The sequence below is a fragment of the Centropristis striata genome, chromosome 13, assembly GCF_030273125.1.
Source record: "Centropristis striata isolate RG_2023a ecotype Rhode Island chromosome 13, C.striata_1.0, whole genome shotgun sequence".
NCBI classification, from domain to species: Eukaryota; Metazoa; Chordata; class Actinopteri; order Perciformes; family Serranidae; genus Centropristis; species Centropristis striata.
This window is the reverse complement of record NC_081529.1, coordinates 5,908,745-5,929,176: the sequence shown is the minus strand read 5'-3', so window position 1 is coordinate 5,929,176 and position 20,432 is coordinate 5,908,745. Positions and strand designations below refer to the sequence as shown.

The 20,432-nt window shown below is 39.7% G+C and overlaps 1 protein-coding gene across 1 annotated transcript in view; it reads right to left on the bottom strand.

Annotated features, from left to right (window-relative positions):
* Positions 1-20,432, bottom strand: part of llgl1 (LLGL scribble cell polarity complex component 1) — a 52,617-nt gene that overhangs the window by 2,145 nt on the left and 30,040 nt on the right. The window contains exons 7-23 of the mRNA XM_059347071.1: positions 20,022-20,157; positions 19,241-19,295; positions 17,877-18,031; positions 17,556-17,776; positions 14,895-14,962; positions 13,231-13,405; positions 11,830-11,934; positions 9,317-9,609; positions 7,925-8,075; positions 7,693-7,831; positions 7,288-7,601; positions 6,987-7,178; positions 6,409-6,481; positions 6,006-6,120; positions 5,033-5,097; positions 3,077-3,212; positions 2,899-2,981 (exon numbers count right to left, since the gene is read on the bottom strand). Of these exons, the coding sequence (XP_059203054.1) occupies positions 2,903-2,981; positions 3,077-3,212; positions 5,033-5,097; positions 6,006-6,120; positions 6,409-6,481; positions 6,987-7,178; positions 7,288-7,601; positions 7,693-7,831; positions 7,925-8,075; positions 9,317-9,609; positions 11,830-11,934; positions 13,231-13,405; positions 14,895-14,962; positions 17,556-17,776; positions 17,877-18,031; positions 19,241-19,295; positions 20,022-20,157 (2,472 nt within the window). The 3' untranslated portion in view covers positions 2,899-2,902. The remainder of the gene's footprint in view (positions 1-2,898; positions 2,982-3,076; positions 3,213-5,032; positions 5,098-6,005; positions 6,121-6,408; positions 6,482-6,986; positions 7,179-7,287; positions 7,602-7,692; positions 7,832-7,924; positions 8,076-9,316; positions 9,610-11,829; positions 11,935-13,230; positions 13,406-14,894; positions 14,963-17,555; positions 17,777-17,876; positions 18,032-19,240; positions 19,296-20,021; positions 20,158-20,432) is intronic.

The following is a 20,432-nucleotide window of genomic DNA, read 5'->3' as shown; positions in this document are numbered from 1 at the left end:
AGACAGTATGAGCAAAAAAAAAAAAAAACAGCCCGGTCTGTAGCTTTATGCTGCTGAAACTGTCGGCTCATTAAAAGAAACATTAAGTTTAGTGCAGCTTTCTTAGAAATACAATTGATAGCTTTTTCATCCTTCTAATTGCTTGTTTCAATTGTTGTTTTTTTAATCGTCTTCTAAATATACTTTTACTGCCTGAATATTTGTTAATACTTTTTATATTTCTACTTGTTTATACTGTAAATTGTTAATACTTTATTATATTTTTCATTGTTTTTCATTTATCCTGATGTCGAGAGTACAGAGAAACACAAAACAGCACAGACAAAAACATATGCAAAAACATTAAAAACATCTACAGTGAAAGTTATTGGTTACCATAGTTTTAAACTGGCCCAGAGTTATAATTGTGTTGAGTTTGAGTGAATGTTGTAAGATGTTCCAGGTAGATGCAGCAGAAAAACTGAAAGCACTTTTTCCAAATTCAGTATTTGTCTGAGGAACATTGAGCATTAGGCATTAATCACTAGAGCGTGTTGGATAGTTACTATGTGACCAGTTTAATAAAGAGCTGAGGTATGGTGGCATGTCGCCTATCAAGACTTTATAAATGAAGAGGAATCAGTGCATGTTTATTTGTTAATACCTCTCTTATATTTCTAGTTTATACTGCTGTTTACTATTTATTGTTTTTTACTATCCACTTTGCTGCTGTAATTCTTGAAATATCCCCGTTGTGGGACTAATAAAGGAAATCTTAATCCTAATCTTGAATATGAAATTTTTATTCTGCTTTCAATGCTGCTTCTGATGCTTTTAGTGTCTGTTGTATTTTTCATGTAATCTCTGTAAAGCCCTTTAAATTACCTTGTATATGAATGGAGCTATACAAATACATTTTGTATGCTAACACTTTCCAACTCTCTCCTGCTGCTGTCACATTTTACACACAGTGTCCTCATTTTTCTCTGCAATATACAAGTCCTGCACCACTGTGGAATAGGGGTGGGCGATATGGGCAACAACAAAAAAATCTCCATTGTTTTTTTTTTTTCTCTGAAAAGATAATATGACCTTTAAATCCTTTAAAATGTGATTTCTTTAACAAAAAAAAAAGCTGTTAAATTTCTTCTTGCTTACCAGGACATCTGTGGATGGACACAATGTTTCAGAACAACAGCTCTTGTTTATTTTCTTTAAACTCAAGCATAAAAGAGACTCCCAGTTAAACTTTAATGTAGAGACGTTAAATGCATAAACATGTAAACTTGTTTTCTTTCTGAGATATTATAAATACTCGATAATGTAAAATTGCATATCATCAAAACAACGTTAACAATATTATCGTAGATGATATATATCGCCCACCTCTACTGTGGAAACATCACATTCTCAAAAATGTTTTTTGTGCAGTATAACAGCTATATTGCCATGAATAAATAATTTTTGGATCATTTATTTCCTCCATCAGAAATCTGGGTGTCACATTTGACTCAAATGCTACTTTTGACCCACACATCAGAAAAGTTGTCCAGTCCTGTTTTTTCCCTATTTACGCTCCATCTCCAAAATCAAACCCATGCGGTTATGATTATAGATGATGTCACATCACCCCAAATTTAGCATCTTTGCACTGGCTCCCGGTTTGTTTGAGGATTGATTTTAAGATTTTGCTTTTCACTTGAGCTGCCTGAAGAGATAAGGCAGACTCAGTAACTTATTTGAAATCCCTTCATAAAACCCACTTTTATAGACTTGCTTTTATGTAATGTTTTCCATCTTACTCTTTTTACTCTACTCTATTCTCTATATAGCATCATATAGTCTTGTCTTAACCTTTTAATTCTGTTCTTATTACTTGATTACTTTTCCTTGGTATCTGAGATTGTGTTGTAATTGATCCTTTTGCCTTCTTTTATAGTTTTTTTTTTAAATGCAAGAATTGTTTTCTTATCTCTGTCAAAGCACATTGTAAGCTGTTGTTTTAAAAAGGTGCTTTAAAAATAAAGTTATTGTAATTATTTTACAAAAATTGAAGAAAAAGCAGTTAATGCGTATATATCTACATTTTGAGATGGCACCACCAGGGGGCAGCAGAGAGTTAACAAAATGAGGAGCGTGTTGACAGACTGACAGTGAAGGGAGGCGTCAGCGAGCATTACCTCCTGATTTATGACTCCTGCAGAGACTGAAAGGATGAGTGCAATCAGTGCAGGGTCGCTAACCACCTCAAGTAAAGCTCTGCCTATTTCAGTAGATGTAAAGATAAATACTTCCAAAAAATTAAGCCCCAGCTGTCATGTTTTTTGCCAAATCCAAAAGATCCGATCTTTTTTTTTTTTCTCAAATATGTCTTAAACCCCCCCTCCTTTAGAGGAAACTTATGAGAGGATACACGTGCTGATAGCAGCTGCATTCAAGCTGTGTGGAGTGTAAAGTGGATAAATGGAATAAAATAAGACGTAACGGAGGAGTTTAAAGTGGTCCCATGAATAAAGAGGCTTCACAGATTAGCCGTGGACCACATCCAAGTACAACACAAAGACAGTCAGCTACAGGCTGAAACATTTCTAAAAAGCCTGTTAAATGGACCTGGGTGGAAAAGATTTCTGCTCTGCTGGCTTTATAAGACGGCGAGTGGAGGGAAAACAGAGTGCAGGGTTTGTTATTGGAATGCAGCGCTCAGACAGAACAACTCTTTGAAGTTTGCACACTCTGGACCAGCTCCATTAGAAACAGGTGTCTGAATGTGTGTGTGTGTGTGTGTGTGTGTGTGTGTCCACTCTAATACACCCAGACTTGTGTCTAAGCAAGTGTGAGCCCATGCATCTGCTCATACTGTGTGTGTGTTTGTGCCACTTCAGTAACTGAAACAACTAAGCGAGCGTTTGTGTTTCTCACCTGTTCAGTTAATGAGGATGCCAGTCGAGCGTCCCTCCTCCTCTTTAATGTTCTTTAGGTTATTTTCCGCCTCATCCACAGTGCTGCCAGCATTTAAACACACCAAGAGTCAACTTATCGTCTTTTTTAAAAAAAAAAGGCAACGTAAACATTTTATTCTAAAAATGTGTGTGCTTACGTTAGAAAATCCCTGACGTCCTCCACGGTGATTTCTCCGGTGGAGTCCAGGGTGAGGTCAGCACAGCTGAGGGGGGAGTCCAGCGGGGTGTCCAGGATGGGGGAGGACAGGGAGCTCGGAGGCTCCTCTGTTTGCCCTGTGAGGGAGAAAACCCACAGAGTCAGGGGCTGAAGAGTGTTTCTGCATCTGTGTGACTGATAGTGGTGTGTGTGTGTGTGTGTGTGTGTGTGTGCTGCTGGAGGACTCTAATTGGCTATGAAAAATTTCCCCGGTTATGTTGGATTGAGTAAATCAAATTTTGGCAAGCAGTTTAAAAACAACTTTATCACAATTTTGTGAGACAGCAGACTCAGTAACACTCTGTCACACTTGACGGTAATGTGCTTAAATGAAATAAAGATGAATAAAAGCGGTTTAGCAGCAAAAGACAGCTGATACTTTCAAAAACTGTGTTCATTGTTCATATTTCAACACTGGCTGAAGCTGTTTGCCCAAACACATTGGTTTAACATTAAAGTGACTTTGTTTCTTCTCAGTTCAAGTGCTGCTTAAGTCACATATTTCAATGCCAAGACAGCTTGTATAATGCTGGTTAAAGAAGTTAATATAGCTTCCAGGCCTTAAAAGTGAAGCCAATGCAAAAGTACCTCAAACCTGCATTCTTTCTAATGGCCAACAGGGGGGGATTCCACTGGTTGCAAAACAAAGTCCAACTGTATAGAAGTCTATGAGAAAATTACCCTATTTCTCACTTGATTTCTTGAACTCGTAAAGTTCCTGGTCTCTATTTTCAAGTCTTCTTCAATACAGCACGATTCTTATTTTGTAAATGTTTGTCCCATTTCGTGTAAAATCGACCATCAAGAAGAGCATGTGTTAAGGCAGGGCTACCTTGTGTGCATTTAAATAGTCCTGAACTTGTCTCTGGGTGTTTTTCTTTTAGAACTTTGACTTTGTGCAGAAAGGAAACTGAAAACATTTGGTCGCCTAAAGCTACGGCGGCCAATGGCAGGTGGATTTATCCCAACAGTCTACATCCGGTGAGTCAGACTACTGTCACGTTTAAATAGATTTACAGATGCACCTTGTTAAACAAGTTAGCGCTAGCAGTAGCTGATAGCCTCCACAGTTCCACCCACTTGTCCAAATATGGCCACTTGGTTCAGGAAACCAAGAGGTGACATCATGATGGATACGTCCACTTCTTTTATACAGTCTATGAGTGTGACAGAGTGTGACAGAGAGTACTTTCTTTCTTTCTATATGCTTTTTTTCTGTTATTTGTCTGTTTGTCTTTTGTGTTGTCTTACCTGGCATTGTTGTATTGTCGATTTTCTGTTTGCATGTGTACTGCTATATTTTTTGTCTAATCTGTGTTTTATTGTATTGATGTTGTCTGGGAACCCATTTGAAAACAAGATGGACATATACAGAGTACTGATGTCACAGTTATACAAAAAGTATCAAAACCAGAGAAAGTGTCATATATTACATGCATTCTGCTTTCTTTTTATAGCCCTTTAAATATTTATGATAAAACCACATGCCAAGTCTTTTAAATCCATGTTTTGTCCTATACATATACCGTTTTGACGGTGTATTAATGCTTTTAGTATTTAAAAAATGGAACATTCTCTGTTTCAGATATGGAGGTTTCTTAAAGTGCCAGGTGAAAAGCCCACTAAGACATAAACAAATCCTACTCTGGTCTCCACAACAGCAATCATTTCCTGCCAGAGAGGGAGGGACTGGGCAGCAGAGGCAACTGGGGCATACTGAATGGTTACCATGGAGACCGGAGGGGAACCCCTGCAAGGCCCGCTCGCAGTTTAAGAGGCTCAGCGAGAGAAGAGAGAGTGATGAAGAGGGAGAATAGACAGGGAGAGAAATAACAAGAGAGAAAAGTGAGGGGGAGGAGAGAGAAATGTGTGTGTGTGTGTGTGTGTGTGTACGTACCCTCAGCCTGACCCATCTGGTTCTTGTGGGTTCCGTTGGCCTGCGGCTGCGTCGTCGTGCCATCGCTGAGGAGACACATGAGCACACACCATTTGCTTTGGCAGTGGATGGAGTAATAATAAAGCAATAACAGTAAAAGTATCATTTCTTTGGTTTCACATGTAGCTGAGTGCCTCGAGCTGGTGGTAACCCAAGAGAGAGCACTACCAACAGTAGAGTTAGTGGTTTCCAATGCGGGGCCCAAGGACCACCAAGAGTCCTTCAGACTGAAAAAAAAGCTACATATCAATAAGGAGGTATGCTACAAATCTGTTTTTTTTATTAACGATTACCTGTCAGATTCTTTTTTTACTCAGAAGTTATCAACAATAATATAGATAGCAAAATCCTGGTTTAATTTCAATTTATAGTATGTTAGTTTACAACAAATATCTTCTAGAGTCGACTGGCTTCATAATTAACAGAAAATGTGTGCAGACATATCTGCAGGCAGCCTGGTCAGTGTGAGGGCCACACACTAAAACTCTCTCCTTCTTTAAAAATGTATTTTTGTAAGTTTATTCATTTATGCAAGTAGAAACAATTTCTATGCTTTTATTTCTTGATAAATTCTTATATTAGGTGCACTAAGAAGCCTTTCATATTTCATACATTTCTTTTTCATTTGTTCACCTGTGGACATTTATTGAGTTGATACATTATTTTAAATTTAAAATAAGTGTACTGCCGACGGAGTGCTGGTCTATTTTAGCAAACCGACACAATTCATTCAAGCTTAGAAATGTGTTGTTTTATTAAATTGTTGTATTTTTGAGATGCAAAAATGCTCAACAACAATGTACAATTATACATGGTTCAACAGCAGATTTGTTTGTGTCCTTATATAGGTTACAATTCTGATATTGTTATTAACCGTGTGTGTGTGTGTGTGTGTGTGTGTGTGTGTGTGTGTGTGTGTGTGTGTTTTAGGTACCTGGCAGGTGTGGGCTCTAGTGGTCGGTCCAGCTGAACAGAGCAGAGCGGTTCAGTGAGGACTTTGGCTGACAGGGAGAACCTCTCGTACTCTGAGGGAGAGATCAGGTAAAACCCTGTGTAGAATAAAACACACAATCATTACACAGTTAGGAAAAAATACAGATTTCAGTATATACATAATTATATATATATACACATATATATATATATATATATATATATATATATATATAATATATAATACAGATATCAGAATGATATTATCAAGTGAAAAAAATGATCCCAGTGAACCACATTCAGAGTCCTTTCTCTGAAGTGGCAATACGCTGCCGTAAAATGTGAAAGTCACTTCTATTAGATTTTTACTGCTTTGTCATTCAAACCAAGCACGTTTTCCTCACCCTGTCCGTTCTTGGTGAAGACGCACGATGCAATGCCGCTGATGTCTTCTTTACGGATGCAGTCGTGGCGCACCTAAAGACACAGAAAATATGTATTAATAATTCGTGGAACACACCATACTCATTAATAGCTGTCTAGTATACAAATAATCTCCCAGAATGACCGTAAATACCCCTAAAATGCGCACAAACTATTTTTGAAGAAAACTGGTCAAAATGGCTCAGCTATGTGTTAACTGTAAGACCTGATTTCATATAGATTGTAAAGATAAGATCAAACCCTCTATTAAGATTTTATTTTTAATTACCTCGCTATTTTCAAGCAGCATCTTTATATTTTTATGTATGATGTGCTTATGCCGACTCTGCTGTTTTTACTTAATGCACAATCCTCCCCTTGTTATGTTATGTTTATGTTTATGTTATGTTGTATGTTCTTGTGCCCACTGGCACTTATGTGTATGTTACTAAGAAAAAACAAATAAATAAATAAAAAGTAAATAAAAAAAATAAAAAAATGCGCACAAACTATCCAAACCAGACTTGGCTTTTCCAACACACATGCACACACTGCGTACCTGTGGTCGGAGGCCGGGTATGTTGAAGAGGTGCATGTCGCCCAGGTTGGTCAGACAGACCAGTGTGTGTTCGCTGTAGTCTTCCTGAGCTGTGGAGCTGAACACCACCAGGGCCACCTTCCTCACCCGACAGCCTTCGTGTGCCGTCAGCTTGAACTTGGTCTTAGCGCTCACCTTGGGGAGAGAGAACACCTAGAGAGAGAATAGACGAGGAAGACTGTCAGGATTTCAAACTGTGATGTCATCAGTGGTTTTTATATGAAGTACAAACATGCATTTTAATGTCTTTTCCAGACTTTACCTTTAGCTGTTCCTCTGACGCGATTAGGACAGAGTGAGCGTTGGTCATATCCGGCGCGATGGCGAGGTCCTGAGAGGCTTCGTACGGGTCCGGTAGCGGTTTCCCCCGGCCGTCCAACACGGAGATGGACACCACGGGGGCTCTGTGCATCAGCTGGATCTCTTTACCCAGCACTGCCTCCACACACACACTGCTCTCACCCGCTCCGCCGCGCTCACAAACGCGGCCCGAGCCGACGCCGGGCACCTCCAGAGCGTAGGCGTACACACTGCCCGAGTTGGTGCCCGCCCAAAGCGTGGGGCCGTGGTGTGTACCTGGTAGATGTGGGAATACAGCGCACACAGTTCAGAATCAAGGCTGAGGTTATATTCAGAGTTCCACATTAAGCTCATAACCTCAACACACCGTCACGTAGAAAGGTGTCAGCGAAGCAGAGACATCGGACCACTCCGGACAGCGAGTCGTCCGCTGACCGGGGCTCGATCCTCCGCTGTATCGGAGCCACGTCCTCCTGCTCTGCCAAAGCAGCGTTGGCCTCCTGGACCTACACACCACACAGTCCCAGGATGCAGAAGTTTAATCGGCCTGTATGATCTGTATACGACCCTGGTACTACCAAACAGACACGGTCACTCACCTTGCTGGTGGGTGTGGTGATGGTGCGTTTCTTCCCCGACACCCTGCTCTTGCGGATGCGTCTGAAGCTCTGTCGTAAGGACTTTTTCAAGGACTTGACTCTTGATAGGGGACCCTCCATCGCTAACGAGTCGTTGGGGTGCAGGGTGCATCTAGGAGAACATAAACAGCAGGAGGTTGATGCTTTTTGGATTGCAATATGGAGAATTTGTCAGCTTGCTGTTAAATCTGTTGGCGCCTTGTAGAACCTGATAATGTAATGGTAAATGGACCTGCACTTATATAGCGCTTTTCTAGTCGCTTTGCGACCACTCAAAGCGCTTTACACTACAGACTGCGCTCATTCACCCTTTCACACACACATTCATACTGGTGGCAGAGGCTACCCTAAACGGTCCCACCTGCCACCATTTGGAATTCATTCACACACCGATGAACACAGCACATCGGGAGCATGTGTAATGTAATGTAATAAATTCACGATAATGTAATAACCCCGATAATGTAATAAAAATCTGCACTTGAGTCCATTGAAAATGTAATAAAACCTGATAATATAATAACTTCCCGATAATTTAATAAAGTCAATTTCCCAATAATGCAATACACTTTTTACCAATAATGTAATAAAGTCTAACATTAATGGGAGGTTAATTATCAGGTTTGTCTTCATTTCCCAAGTCCTGATAATGTAATAATTCCCCAATATTGTAATAATTTAACAGCAGACCACCCATTACTTGGGTTCAAGTGGTGATACTGTGTAGGCAACTCTAGCTCAAGAGCTCTAGCGCCAAAGTTGAATGTTTATTAACTTTTGACCCGTTCATCCGTTTTTCACAAACCATGACACACGAATGCATTCAACAGCTTCTCTCTGTCTGAAAATCTGAAGGTGCACTTTATTACATTATCGGGAAGTCATTACATTATCAGGTTTTATTACATTTTCAATGGACTCAAGTGCAGATTTTTATTACATTATCGGGGTTATTACATTATCGGGAATTTATTACATTATCAGGTTCTACACGCCTTTATTCTAGAATTTACGGTAGTCAGTCATCTACCTGTTAATAGGAAGTGCACAGTTATGACATCTTGTTGATGTGCCTAGCACGGGAACGTGTGTGGCTTACTGTAATGTTTTGCTGTTGAGAGCGATAATAAAGGAGACTAAACAAGTTGAAAAAGAACAATTATTGGAAGTTAACACTTGCCTTGTCCTGTTTTTACTTTCTTTGACCAAAATTAACACCATCAAACTCTGATTGTTGCACGTGTATGATATCTGCTGAAAGTGCTTTCGTTAGTCATGTAATCAGAAAATTAAGGAAAATGTTTGTGTGTGTGTGTGTGTGTGTGTGTGTGTGTGTGTGTGTGTGTCCCTAACCTGGCCAGCACAGCGTTTCTTCTGTGGTAGTCAAAAAGGCCAAATCCATGACTCGTCCCGAAGGAGATCAGGTTCCACTCTGCATGCAGAGCCACTGCTGTAACGGAGGCCGGCGGCAGGCACTGCACCAGCACCAGCGGCTGGAAGCCCGGGGGGAAGGGGGCGGGTTTAAGGCGTGGCTCGAGTCTGTCGTGGCCCTTCCAGGTGAAGCCCTCCCTGTCCTGCAGCAGATCCACCACGGACACGTCCACCAAGTGGTCAGAACGCTCGTCACTCAAACCCAGAACAATCACCTGGAGAGTTAAAAGTACAGAGACATCAGGGCTCATTGTTCATCCTCTCATCTTTTTTATTTCAGCGTCTATTTTTATCTTCAGATGATAAAAGCATGGATAACTGGGATTTTTGTGTCTGTAATGTCTGACAGTCGAGCCTCACTCTAGAAGCTGACATTTTCAGAAACACACTTGTGTTATTTGACACACTTTTTCAAATCAAGAGCACATTAAAGAGCTTCTCTTCTCCAAAAAGTGGAAGACTGAGTGCACTGAAAATGTCAAAATAGAAAAGGATTTTTTTTTTTTTTTTTTAAACATTAAATTCCGAATAAATCTAAGGACACAGCAGTGATGCAGAAAGCAAGTGAACAACAGCCTGTTAAAAGAATCACTAGTTTATAATCAGTTGGGGCACCTCGGTCAGAGCTGGATGTTATCTGTGAAGGCCATTCCCTCACTTCAATCCCTCTCTAGCTCGCTCAACCACCGCTCGACTTACTCTCTCTCTCTCTGTTTACAAACACGCTATGACAATAAATCACACTTTTCAGTCACTACCATAAGGGAAGGTGGTGCTTTTGAAAACCAGTTGTTAATAATTTGTTTTCAAAAGAATAAATAAAACAAAATAGCTTGTTTATCATCAGTTGTGGCACCTCTGTCAGAGATTGTAATAATTTATCTGTAAACTGTGTATGCTGAAAGAAATTACAGTTTGAACTTTTTTGAGTGCAGGAGAGCCTGAACAGTCACACTATATTCAGCTGCCAAGTCATTTTCTAAATGTGCTAAAACCCATGAAAGAAATGGTCATTTATTTTCTATAAATATTAATGGTATTCATCCATATTCATGCCCCCAGAAGATGAATGATAAGGTTTTCAGATCTCATAACCTTTTCTTCTAGCAGCACTACCAGGCCACAATTTCAATTTCTAAACAGAAATATCTTAATCTGAAGAGGAGATTGTCATGAGGACATTGAGCTCCACTGGGGATGAAAACGTTCAATTTTTACCCTTCTTTTTTTCTTGTGTTACATTTTTAATCCCATCACTAATGCTGATTCGACTTGTTTGGCAGAACACTTTTATTGTGGTGAGCGTAAACTCTAAAGTACAGTTTGTAGATGTTAAATAAACATACTTCCACTCAGCCCAGCTATACCCTTCACAGCTGAGCAGCTATGAAGTGTAAGAGTGTTTGTGTGGCTGCAGCTGCAACTCTCTGCCTGCCAAGTTAATCAGCTAGCTCCATCTCATCCAGAGGAAATACAACATGAAGCTGTTTAAAAAAGGCTCTTCATCCCATGTGAACTTTCAAGTCAAATAGCCTCATTATTCGAGTCATTAGCAAATTAACTGTTGGCAAGCAGAGAATACAGTATATTACATGATATGTTTGGTTTTCATTACCAGCTGCCAAAGTGTGTATTGTAATAAGCTGCATTATTCATGTTGTGCCAAGGTGTGTGTCTGTTACAGTGTCCCACCATTCACATCGACTTAGTTCTCCCACAACAAAATATAAATAAATCACCATTTATCATTTTCAGAAACTTGAAAAAAAAATATTATTGGATTTTTAAATTTCCAACAGTCCTTGAACTAATCATGTGTGAAAGATGCTTTGGTCAGGACAAGTAACCAAATCAAAGCTTAGAATGCTTGTTTTACATCTCTTATTTTAAAATGTTATTTAAAAAAAATAAACCATTAACACCAACCAGATTCTGCATAAAACATTCAATTCTGCGACTGAATCAGGGCTGAACTGCAGGGTGTTTACACAGAGCAGAGTGGAGAGGTCAAGAGAGGTTGGAGGAATTTAAATAGTTCAATATGTATAAATCATCCTAGGAATGAAACTTCTTTCATTATAACTGTGCTTTACTGCACATTAGACGGTTTTGAGTCTGCCCTACTTCCAGCCATGATTTCCATAGAGATGCAGGACTTATATATTGCAGTGAAAAATGAGGCCACGGTGAGTAAAATCTGGAACGGAGCAAAAAAACACCCTGAAACTGCTCGGGTTCAGAGGGTTAAGCATGCTTGAAAAACAAACAAATACTTTGGGGTTTTAAGCCAACTATCCAAAAATAAACAGAATAATAACTTCTAAAACTAAAAAAAACCCCACTGTATTTAGTCTTTCTAGGAATGACTCGAGGCTGTGTGGGACCTGACAGAGCTCAATGCATTTTCATGTGTGTGTACTGTTTGTTTTATTTACCTGTCCGGCAGTTCCCGCCACCACCAGCTTGTTGCTGTATTTGCACAGACTGATCTTCTGGATGCCCAGTCTGGGGTCATCGCTGTACGGGTCGAAACAGCCAACCTACACACAAAAACAGCTTGAATTAGCACAGAAATGCAAGGACAAAGTACACAGGTAGAGTTTTATCTCAGCGTTTTCTCCCCAACTTTCAGCCATTGCTCTGAATCTTTTTCCAAAAACAGTCTTGTCTCAATCTAAATCTTTGATCTGAGCCGACCACAAACAAATTCAGCTCAGGCACACTAATGTCAAAATGCCCTCCTTAAGGCTCCCTTCCTTCCTTCCTCTACGGCAGCCTCTCTACTCTTAATCTCTGCCAAATGCCAGGACTGCCCCCTTCTCTCCCCTCATACATACTCAGCAAAACATGCGCATTAATCTGTCTCTCACACACAGTAGGAATTCCAATTGAATCCCCTCTCACATGGGAGCTGCGTCTTGGCAAAACAAGGAGTAGGAGAAGTTGGTCACTAACGCACACACATGCACATAAAAAGAGTGGGCTGATGGGTCTGGTTTTCATTACACAGGAGGAGAAAAAAAAAGGGAAAGGCTCTTCATCCCATATGAGGACCACATTCCTGAACATGCAGCTCTGTTACCACAGGATACATGAGGAAAGGTGGGGGGAGCGAGAGAGCGAAGGAAGAAAAGAAGAGGAAAGAGGCCAAAGACTAATTAAAGTTATTTGTCACTGTTAAACGTACCACTCAAAATATGTTTGTTTTTTTTTTTTCGTTTCACGCATTTCTGCTGTTAATTTCTTAACACAATGACAATCTTCCAGTGACAGTGAGGGACAAAAAATGTATTCATAATCAAAAAAGTCACTTATGTCCCTATAATCGCTGCCATCTACAGGAGATCCCAGATATGCCTATGTTGGCCGTAACACCGAGGAACATTTCCCACTGTGTAACCAGTCAATCTGAATATTCATTGAGTGTTTTTCTTCATGACCCATCTCCATTTCCCGTCAGCGTCTACCAAAGCCGAGGCACTCAGTCAGATTCGCTCCATAAGGGATTCTTCCTCCTGATGCTGAATCAGTTCATTTAAATGTAATTCTGCGCAGAAACGAGGCCATTAAAACGGAATCAGACTGCGGTCGCTGCAGAGCCGAGCTTTAATAACAGGAACAATGGGGTGGGTCCTGTCTGAGAACCAAACACATGAAAACAATCAGATGAGAAAATTAGGCCACAGATGTAGCCTCAGATGTAGTGTTAGAGGACTGACTGTGTGTGTGATGCAGACTGGTTTTATTCCCACAGCCTGTGAAAAGAGACCCTGTGCCTGATCTCTACAGAAAGACTTTAACTCTTTCATTTCACTTTCACTTCTTCTCGTTCTCACCTTCCTGAACGGAGGCCATTCCTCCTCCTGCTGCATGTCGGGGTCGTCGCTGGGGTCCTGAGGCTCGTCGCAGGGGTCGCAGTCGGTGTGGAAGACGTTGGCTGTGCTCAGTTTGTACAGCGGAGTGAGAGCGACACCTGACGCGTCCCAGAATCGCACAGTGCCATCTTCATGCCTATAAATGCAGATTATTTATTTTCTACAAAAATGCAGTCGAGATGAAAATGAAAGGGCAAACCAATCAGAAATGTGCAGGTGTGCATGTCTGTGTGTGTGTGTGTGTGTGTGTGTGTGTGTGTGTGTGTGTGTGTGTGCGTGTGGGCTGTCATGCTCAGATCCTGATAACTGCTCATATCTGACTGCTTAGAAAGTATAGGTACAAGTAACCACATTTATTACAATCAAATTCAAATGCTGAAATTAAACCTTTATAATCTTAATAATGGTCAGTTTCTGATTAAACTGAATTAACAAGATGTGGATTTTACACTATGTTTTTTTTCTGAAGATGTAGTTTGGTGGTTTTGAATAATATTTCATTGTACTGAAAAGTCAAATTAAGTCATATTCCAATAATAAAAAGTTTCATCAGAGGGTTTAATAACAGCGTACGACTCTACTTGAGCACAGAGGTACTTTGAGCAAAATGCTAACGTTAGCACACTAACATGTTTACAAGCACAATATATTTATGCCATAAATAAATAGCATAAAAGAAGCAGACGTAGTTTCTGGGTGCAATGTTTGCGTGTATATACCTTTAAGACCGGATGTGCCATCTGTGTGTTTTGTTCATCTTTTTTAAGACACAAATAAATGCAATGATATTCGCTTAAATAAACGAGTGTAAGGAAAATGGGGAAAAATACTAAACAAGAAAACATTTTCTGCGCCTCTGTTGACATTCTGTGTAGTTTTTTTAGATTTTAGAGAGTGTTTTTTAAGGCCGACTTAGGTCTTAATGGGTAAACCGTGCTTTTCTTTTTAATGACCAGCAGGGGGCGACTGCACTGGTTGCAAAAAGAACTGTAAAGAAATCAATGAGAAAATGACCCTATTTCTCACTGAATTTTACTACCTCAGCAAACATTTTCCTCAGAAGTTTATGGTCTCAATCACTAGTTTCAAGTCCTCTTCAATTCAGTTTGATGTTCATTTTGTAAATGATGGTTCCATTTAGAGTAAAATAGACAATAAAGCTGCTTTGGTGTGTGGCTACTTTGAGATTGACAAGTAAAGATATTTAACTAACTGGCGTCTCCTTTAATTCCAATCATCCAGCTGTTTGGCTTTGTTTATATGCTGTAGTTGTGTGTCAGTGTACCCCATGCTAACGCTAGCTCTGCCAAACATCTGCAGTTGGCAACATTATGCCAGTTGCCTCAGGATTTCCTTGTTGTCATTTCAATGCTGTCAAATCTCATTGTCAGGACGAGTCACATGTAGCTCCAGCTTTATCCAGGATATGCATGTGGTTCACATCAAAAATAAATAAATAAAACATCTCCATGCAGCTTTCCGTCACTTACACTTACTAAAAAAGCCGCAGAGTCGTGCCAGATTTGTGTCATGAACGAAAAGTCAAAACTGGATCCACCTGTGGATGCAGCCTGTGAGTGTGTGTGTGTGTGTGTGTGTGTGTGTTTGTGTGTGTGTGTGTGTACCCTGTCAATAGCAGCTCTTGTTGCTTGGGTGGAGGAGCCAGGTTTTTCCCTCCACAGATGGGCCAGCTCTGCACAAACAGACAAAGATTGGAGGAAAGATTGAGCTCCATCATACTAAAAAAAGATGCAGGAGAAAATCTTTACACTCTAAACAACAATATATTCCCTTTCCATATCATCATAGTGCCAGCTTAAAATGCCGACCTTGACACAGAGGCATTCTGGTCTAGAAGGAAACCCACAAAACACAACTTTTCCTGGGTTTGCTCTGTTACAGTGCCAGCCTCGTTGGTTAAGCCTCAAACAGACAGCGATGATTTACGAGCGTACCAGCTGTGTGTATGTATGTGTGTGTGAGAGACAGTTTAATCTGCCACTTATCAAACAGCTGATCTAAGCTTCAAAGCTGTTGCAAAGCCTTTAACTGCCTACACCTGCTCTTAAAGTTAGCACCAACAGCAGGGCTGGTGGTCACACTCCTGTAGGTTTCCTCACAGCGGTTTAGCTGTCAGACTGAGCTCTGTGAGAAACACCATCCATATAAGGTGAGACAGGCAAAAATATTAATTTCATTAAGTGGTCAATGTTAAGATTTTGGGCTATTTTTGACATGACTTCTTTCAGACTGGTGGGGGAAAAAACATCCAAAATACACATTTATGCGTTTATTTTACTATGTTTGCATGTGTAGATTTCTCCCAAATTCACCAAAAGTTAGCATTAGACAATGCCTGATTTGAATATTTAAACATGAAGTTCCAGCAAACTTTTATTACATAAATAATTGTCTCAATGTATGTAATTAACTGAGGTAGTTTCATAGTAATGTCTATTATTATTATTTGTTAGTTTTTTTACCCTGTTCACCTTTAGTGTCTTGCCTTTATTTTAGTATCTTTACATTAAATCGCTATACTCACTGCATTTATTATTTATATTGCTCTCCACTTGTGCAGAAGAAGCAGCTGAGCCTCACTATGACACCTGGCAGCCATTTGGTAGAAATCCAAATCAAACTGTGTAACTTGAATCTGTAAGTACGCTGGTTTTACGTACGTATGAACACCGTTTAGTGCCGATGGCTGCGTTTAACGCATGAGCAGCCTGGCTGTTGGCCATTCTGTGTTTAAGATGTTCTCAGGTTAAGCTGCTTACATGCATCTTGGATTTCCTGTAATTGAATATCCCTACTGCCATGAATAAACCAATTTGCACCATAATCCTTCCAACAGCCACAACAGTCACCTCAAGAAATTGAGGTCTGTGCTTTTTTGGATGATGATACCAAAATAATGTCTGAGAATTAAAAGACCAAGAGAAAATGGGGAGAAATGTATTAATGACCAACCAAATCAATGCAGATACCACAATGCAGTCTCCGTAACAAAGTCCATGTTGTGTAAAACTGTAATGGACAGTCTGAAAATGATGTCTTGTCACTTTGGATTCAATAGTGGCTAAAAATTATTAAATATATCGTATCTAATCAGGATTTCACATGATCAGGGTCTGATAGCAGCCAGCCTGTGCTGCAGATTCAACCTCAGCCTACGCAGCACAGTGTTCATGCTAGTGATCGCCCCTCATTAGTCACTTTTTGGCAAAAGATTACGGAGAAGATCAGCAACAGCCTGGGGACATCAGTTCATACCTCTTGAACACTACAAAGACCAAAGAAATCAAAGATGCGAGCACCTCATCCATAAGACAAGCAATAAACTGGACATCTGGGAACCGTTAATGACGTCTTCCAGGAGAGCCAACACAGACTTTACATATCAGCCCAGCTGGTGTCTGTTCAGGTTAAAATCAGGGAGTGGGACTTAATAGAAATATTCTCCCCTGAATAGTTTAACCTTTATTTAAGTCATATTGACCTTTTATTGTTGTGCTGCATTTATCCGGTGCAGGTGAATTAATGTGGTGGACAACAAGTAGGTGTGTGTCAATGTAGTTTTCTCATTTATTTATTTTATTTCTTCCTAATACTTTATTTTTCAATATTTATTCACTTTTGTTAACTGCAGTTATACATGTAAAACATGCTCTTTAAAATCATAAAAAAGAAAGAATGTAAATTTCTCTGATAATTTTTTGTTCTAAATTAGAATAAAATGGAATTTATATAAATGACACGTTTCCAAGTGCCAACAAGTGTCATGAATATTAGAAAATAAATTGGGTTTTGTATATTGTATATTGACGTATTTCCATTTTTACAACCTCTACTTGCAACATCTCTCTCTCTCTCTCTCTCCAGTCCTCTCCTCTCAGCTCTGTGTAAACAGCATACCAGTTCTGTCCAATTTTCGGTGAATATTTGTCATGTGACGGTTCGTCTCAACAGAATCAATCATGGCTTCACAGTGTCAGAATTGAATGCTTTTAACAGGATCAAGTTATTACAATTGTTTTAATTTTAATTTTATTTTTGCAACGTTGACAGAAATATCACAATTTTAAGATTAGCTTTGGTTACTTTTTCTAACTGAAACTTTTGTAGCCTATGACCTTAGGAAAGTAGGAAAGTTCAAATTTAAACAATAATGCCTGTTTTTACAGTCTCTTTCTATTTCTGGTGATCCTGATAAAAAAAATTAAATACATTTCAAGAGTACTGACAGGTGTATTATGTTTAAATGTTTAAAAGTGTGTTCTCACCCCGTGTGTGTGTTGTCGGCCCTGCTGTGCTCTGCCGGCGTTGACCAGCCTCTCCCAGAGTTTGGGAGGGACGCTGGAGACGTGGAAGGAGCAGGTGATGGCGGAGGAGTGGAGAGGAGCCAGGTAGGGTGTGGGCAGGGAGGGCCAGCCAGGGGTCTCCAGGTCGATCACAACCAGCTCCTCCTCCAGTAACACCACCAACGCAGACGGCTCATCAAACTCTGCAAGACGGACCAAGAAGACAAAATATGAAGCTCCTAACAGACTCAAAGGGCGAGAAAATCCAAAGATACACAGCATTAATGTTGCCCTCCCTCTGACCTTTGTCCTGCTCCGTGCTGTGGACAGTGAAGAAGTCGATGACTCGGGATGTGAAGTCAAGGGTGACGTGCTCTTTGTCTTGTTGAATAGTCAGACAGTGGCGGTCACCGTAGCTGGCTCTGGGCATCCCCCCGCTGTATAACAACACTGGAGAACTGGAGCCAGGCACACAGAAACACACGGTTTTTATGTCAATTTGGTCGAATGAATGTTTGCAATATAATTAGTAGGGCCGGGACTCGATTAAAAAAACAAAAAACAAATTTATTAGAGGCTTTGTAATTAATTAATCTAAATTAATCGCATTTTAATCGCATATAAATATTTGACCTGAGAACAGTGAGAAGTAATTTTTTTCACATGGATTTTTAGTATACCATTGAATAATGACTGAATACATAAGCTTAAGCAACAAAAATATTGTTTATTTTTGTTCAAGTCCAACAGACGTGTAGCAATAAGTGTAGCAATATCATATTTAGAAATATAGTACATTTCAGAAATTCAGGTAGCCTATAGGTAGGTAGACCTTCTGTAAACTAGAATACTTTGGTTTTTTCAGTAAAACACAATCCACGCTAGCTACCACACTAGCCGCTAGCTGCTATATGTTTTTCTGCGGTGATATGTGAATTTCTTGTTGCATAGCAACACAACCATGCTCTTATCGACGCTTCCATCCGTTGGTTTTTAGTAACTAAATGTCCCATCATCCACGGGGCCAACCAAAGGTCTCATCAGCTTCTTCCTTCATGTCCACTGTGGTTTGTTGTTGTCTGAACTCATCAACTAGTTGGTGCTCCAGTATAATCGTCCGCCTGAAACTCATCCAGTGAGAAACGTTCCGCGGTGCAAAAATAAGTGCGATTAAAATGCGTCAATTTTTTTAACACGTTCATTTTTGTGTAATTAATTCATCTTAATTAACGCGTTAAAGTCCCGGCCCTAATAATTAGGCCTCATTATTTTACATTTTTACATCCGTGGATTAGTGTTTTTATCAAACTTGACAAAAAAAAACATACACATGACCTTTATAAAATAAAAAATAACCTTTGCATTATAAAAAGAGTCCCCACAGCTGTTACCGACAGTGTGAAAACATTAATGAGCTGTTTTTTTCAGTTTACATTTTATTACTTTTTTTATTAGCATCTTGCTTACGGCAAACTGCAGCTAACAGCCTTTCATGGGACAGGAGACAACAACTGTTGGATTTATTGGGACATAAAAGCCATAAAAAATGAAATACTAATGAAGTCTTGCAAATAATGAGCAAAAGACAAAAGCTTTACTGAAACTGTGATCCATAACGTTCAGTCTGACTGCACGACTCAAACAGGAAAAATAAGTCACACGCTCACCCCGTCTGTGTTGTTCTCCACAGGATCTTGTTGATGGCCTTACAGGGAAACGGACCTGCCACAGACAAGAGTGAACAGGATAGTTAAAAACATTAGACTAAAGTCAGCCTTAAACTATTAAACACTCACATGGGTTGAAAAGGCATGTTTTCTTAAAAAAAAATGGAATCACCAAAATGTATTATAGCCAAAAACTGTAAAAACAGAAATTACTGCCAGATTTTCTCATTCCCGATGGTCCTTGAATTAATCATGTGTGATGTATCCTTTGATCAATACAAACAATAGATCAAATAGACGAAATAGATCAAAATTACTTCATTCTGCTTAAAATGTATTAAAAAAAATTTAACTTCTCCAATAATTAACTGTTTGCTCTAACCAGATCCTGTAAAAAACATTAAATCTGCTGGTCTTAAAAGATGATTAATGGCATTATAGCTGTGTTTTACTGCACAAAATAAATTTTTAAGTTCTCCCTACTTCTAGCCATGATAATGTTGTTTCCATAGAGATGCAGGACTTTTTTTATTGTGTAAAATGTGACAGGGACAAAGCAACTACTTGGAGTTCAGAGGGTTAAACCAAGTCAGTCAATAGTCATTGGTCACCACCTGCAACAGACCTGATGACGACGTGCTTAAACAGACCGCAAACAAACATTAGCAGGGAAACACAAATATGTGTCTTTAAGTGTGTGTGTGTGTGTGTGTGTGTGTGTGTGTGTGTGTGTGTGTGTGTGTGAGTGAGTGAGTGAGTGAGTGATGTATGCATTTCTCACCATATGGGATGGAGGAGGACACTGGCTGGTGATTGCATTTGTTGCCATTAGTAACAGTCCACACAGAGTAGCCTCCATCATTATGGGAACTGACGAATAAGTTTCCCGAGCGTTCCCACACCAGGCTCTCCAGCTGCTGCAGGAGACACAGCATGTGCATCAAACCAGGTTGTACAGCAGAAAAGTTACGGCTTGTAGACATTCAGTTGTTGACACCTGGATGAGTTACCATTAGGGTTGCAAAACTCGGGCATTTTCAAAGTTGGAAACTTTCCATGGGAATTAACAGGAACTTATGGTAAACAGGAATAAACAGGGAACTTATTTTGGGAAATGCATTTTAGCATAATCTTGACTAAAACAACAATTTTACTTATTTTTGAATGGCTGGGGTCAGAGGGGATGAGGAAT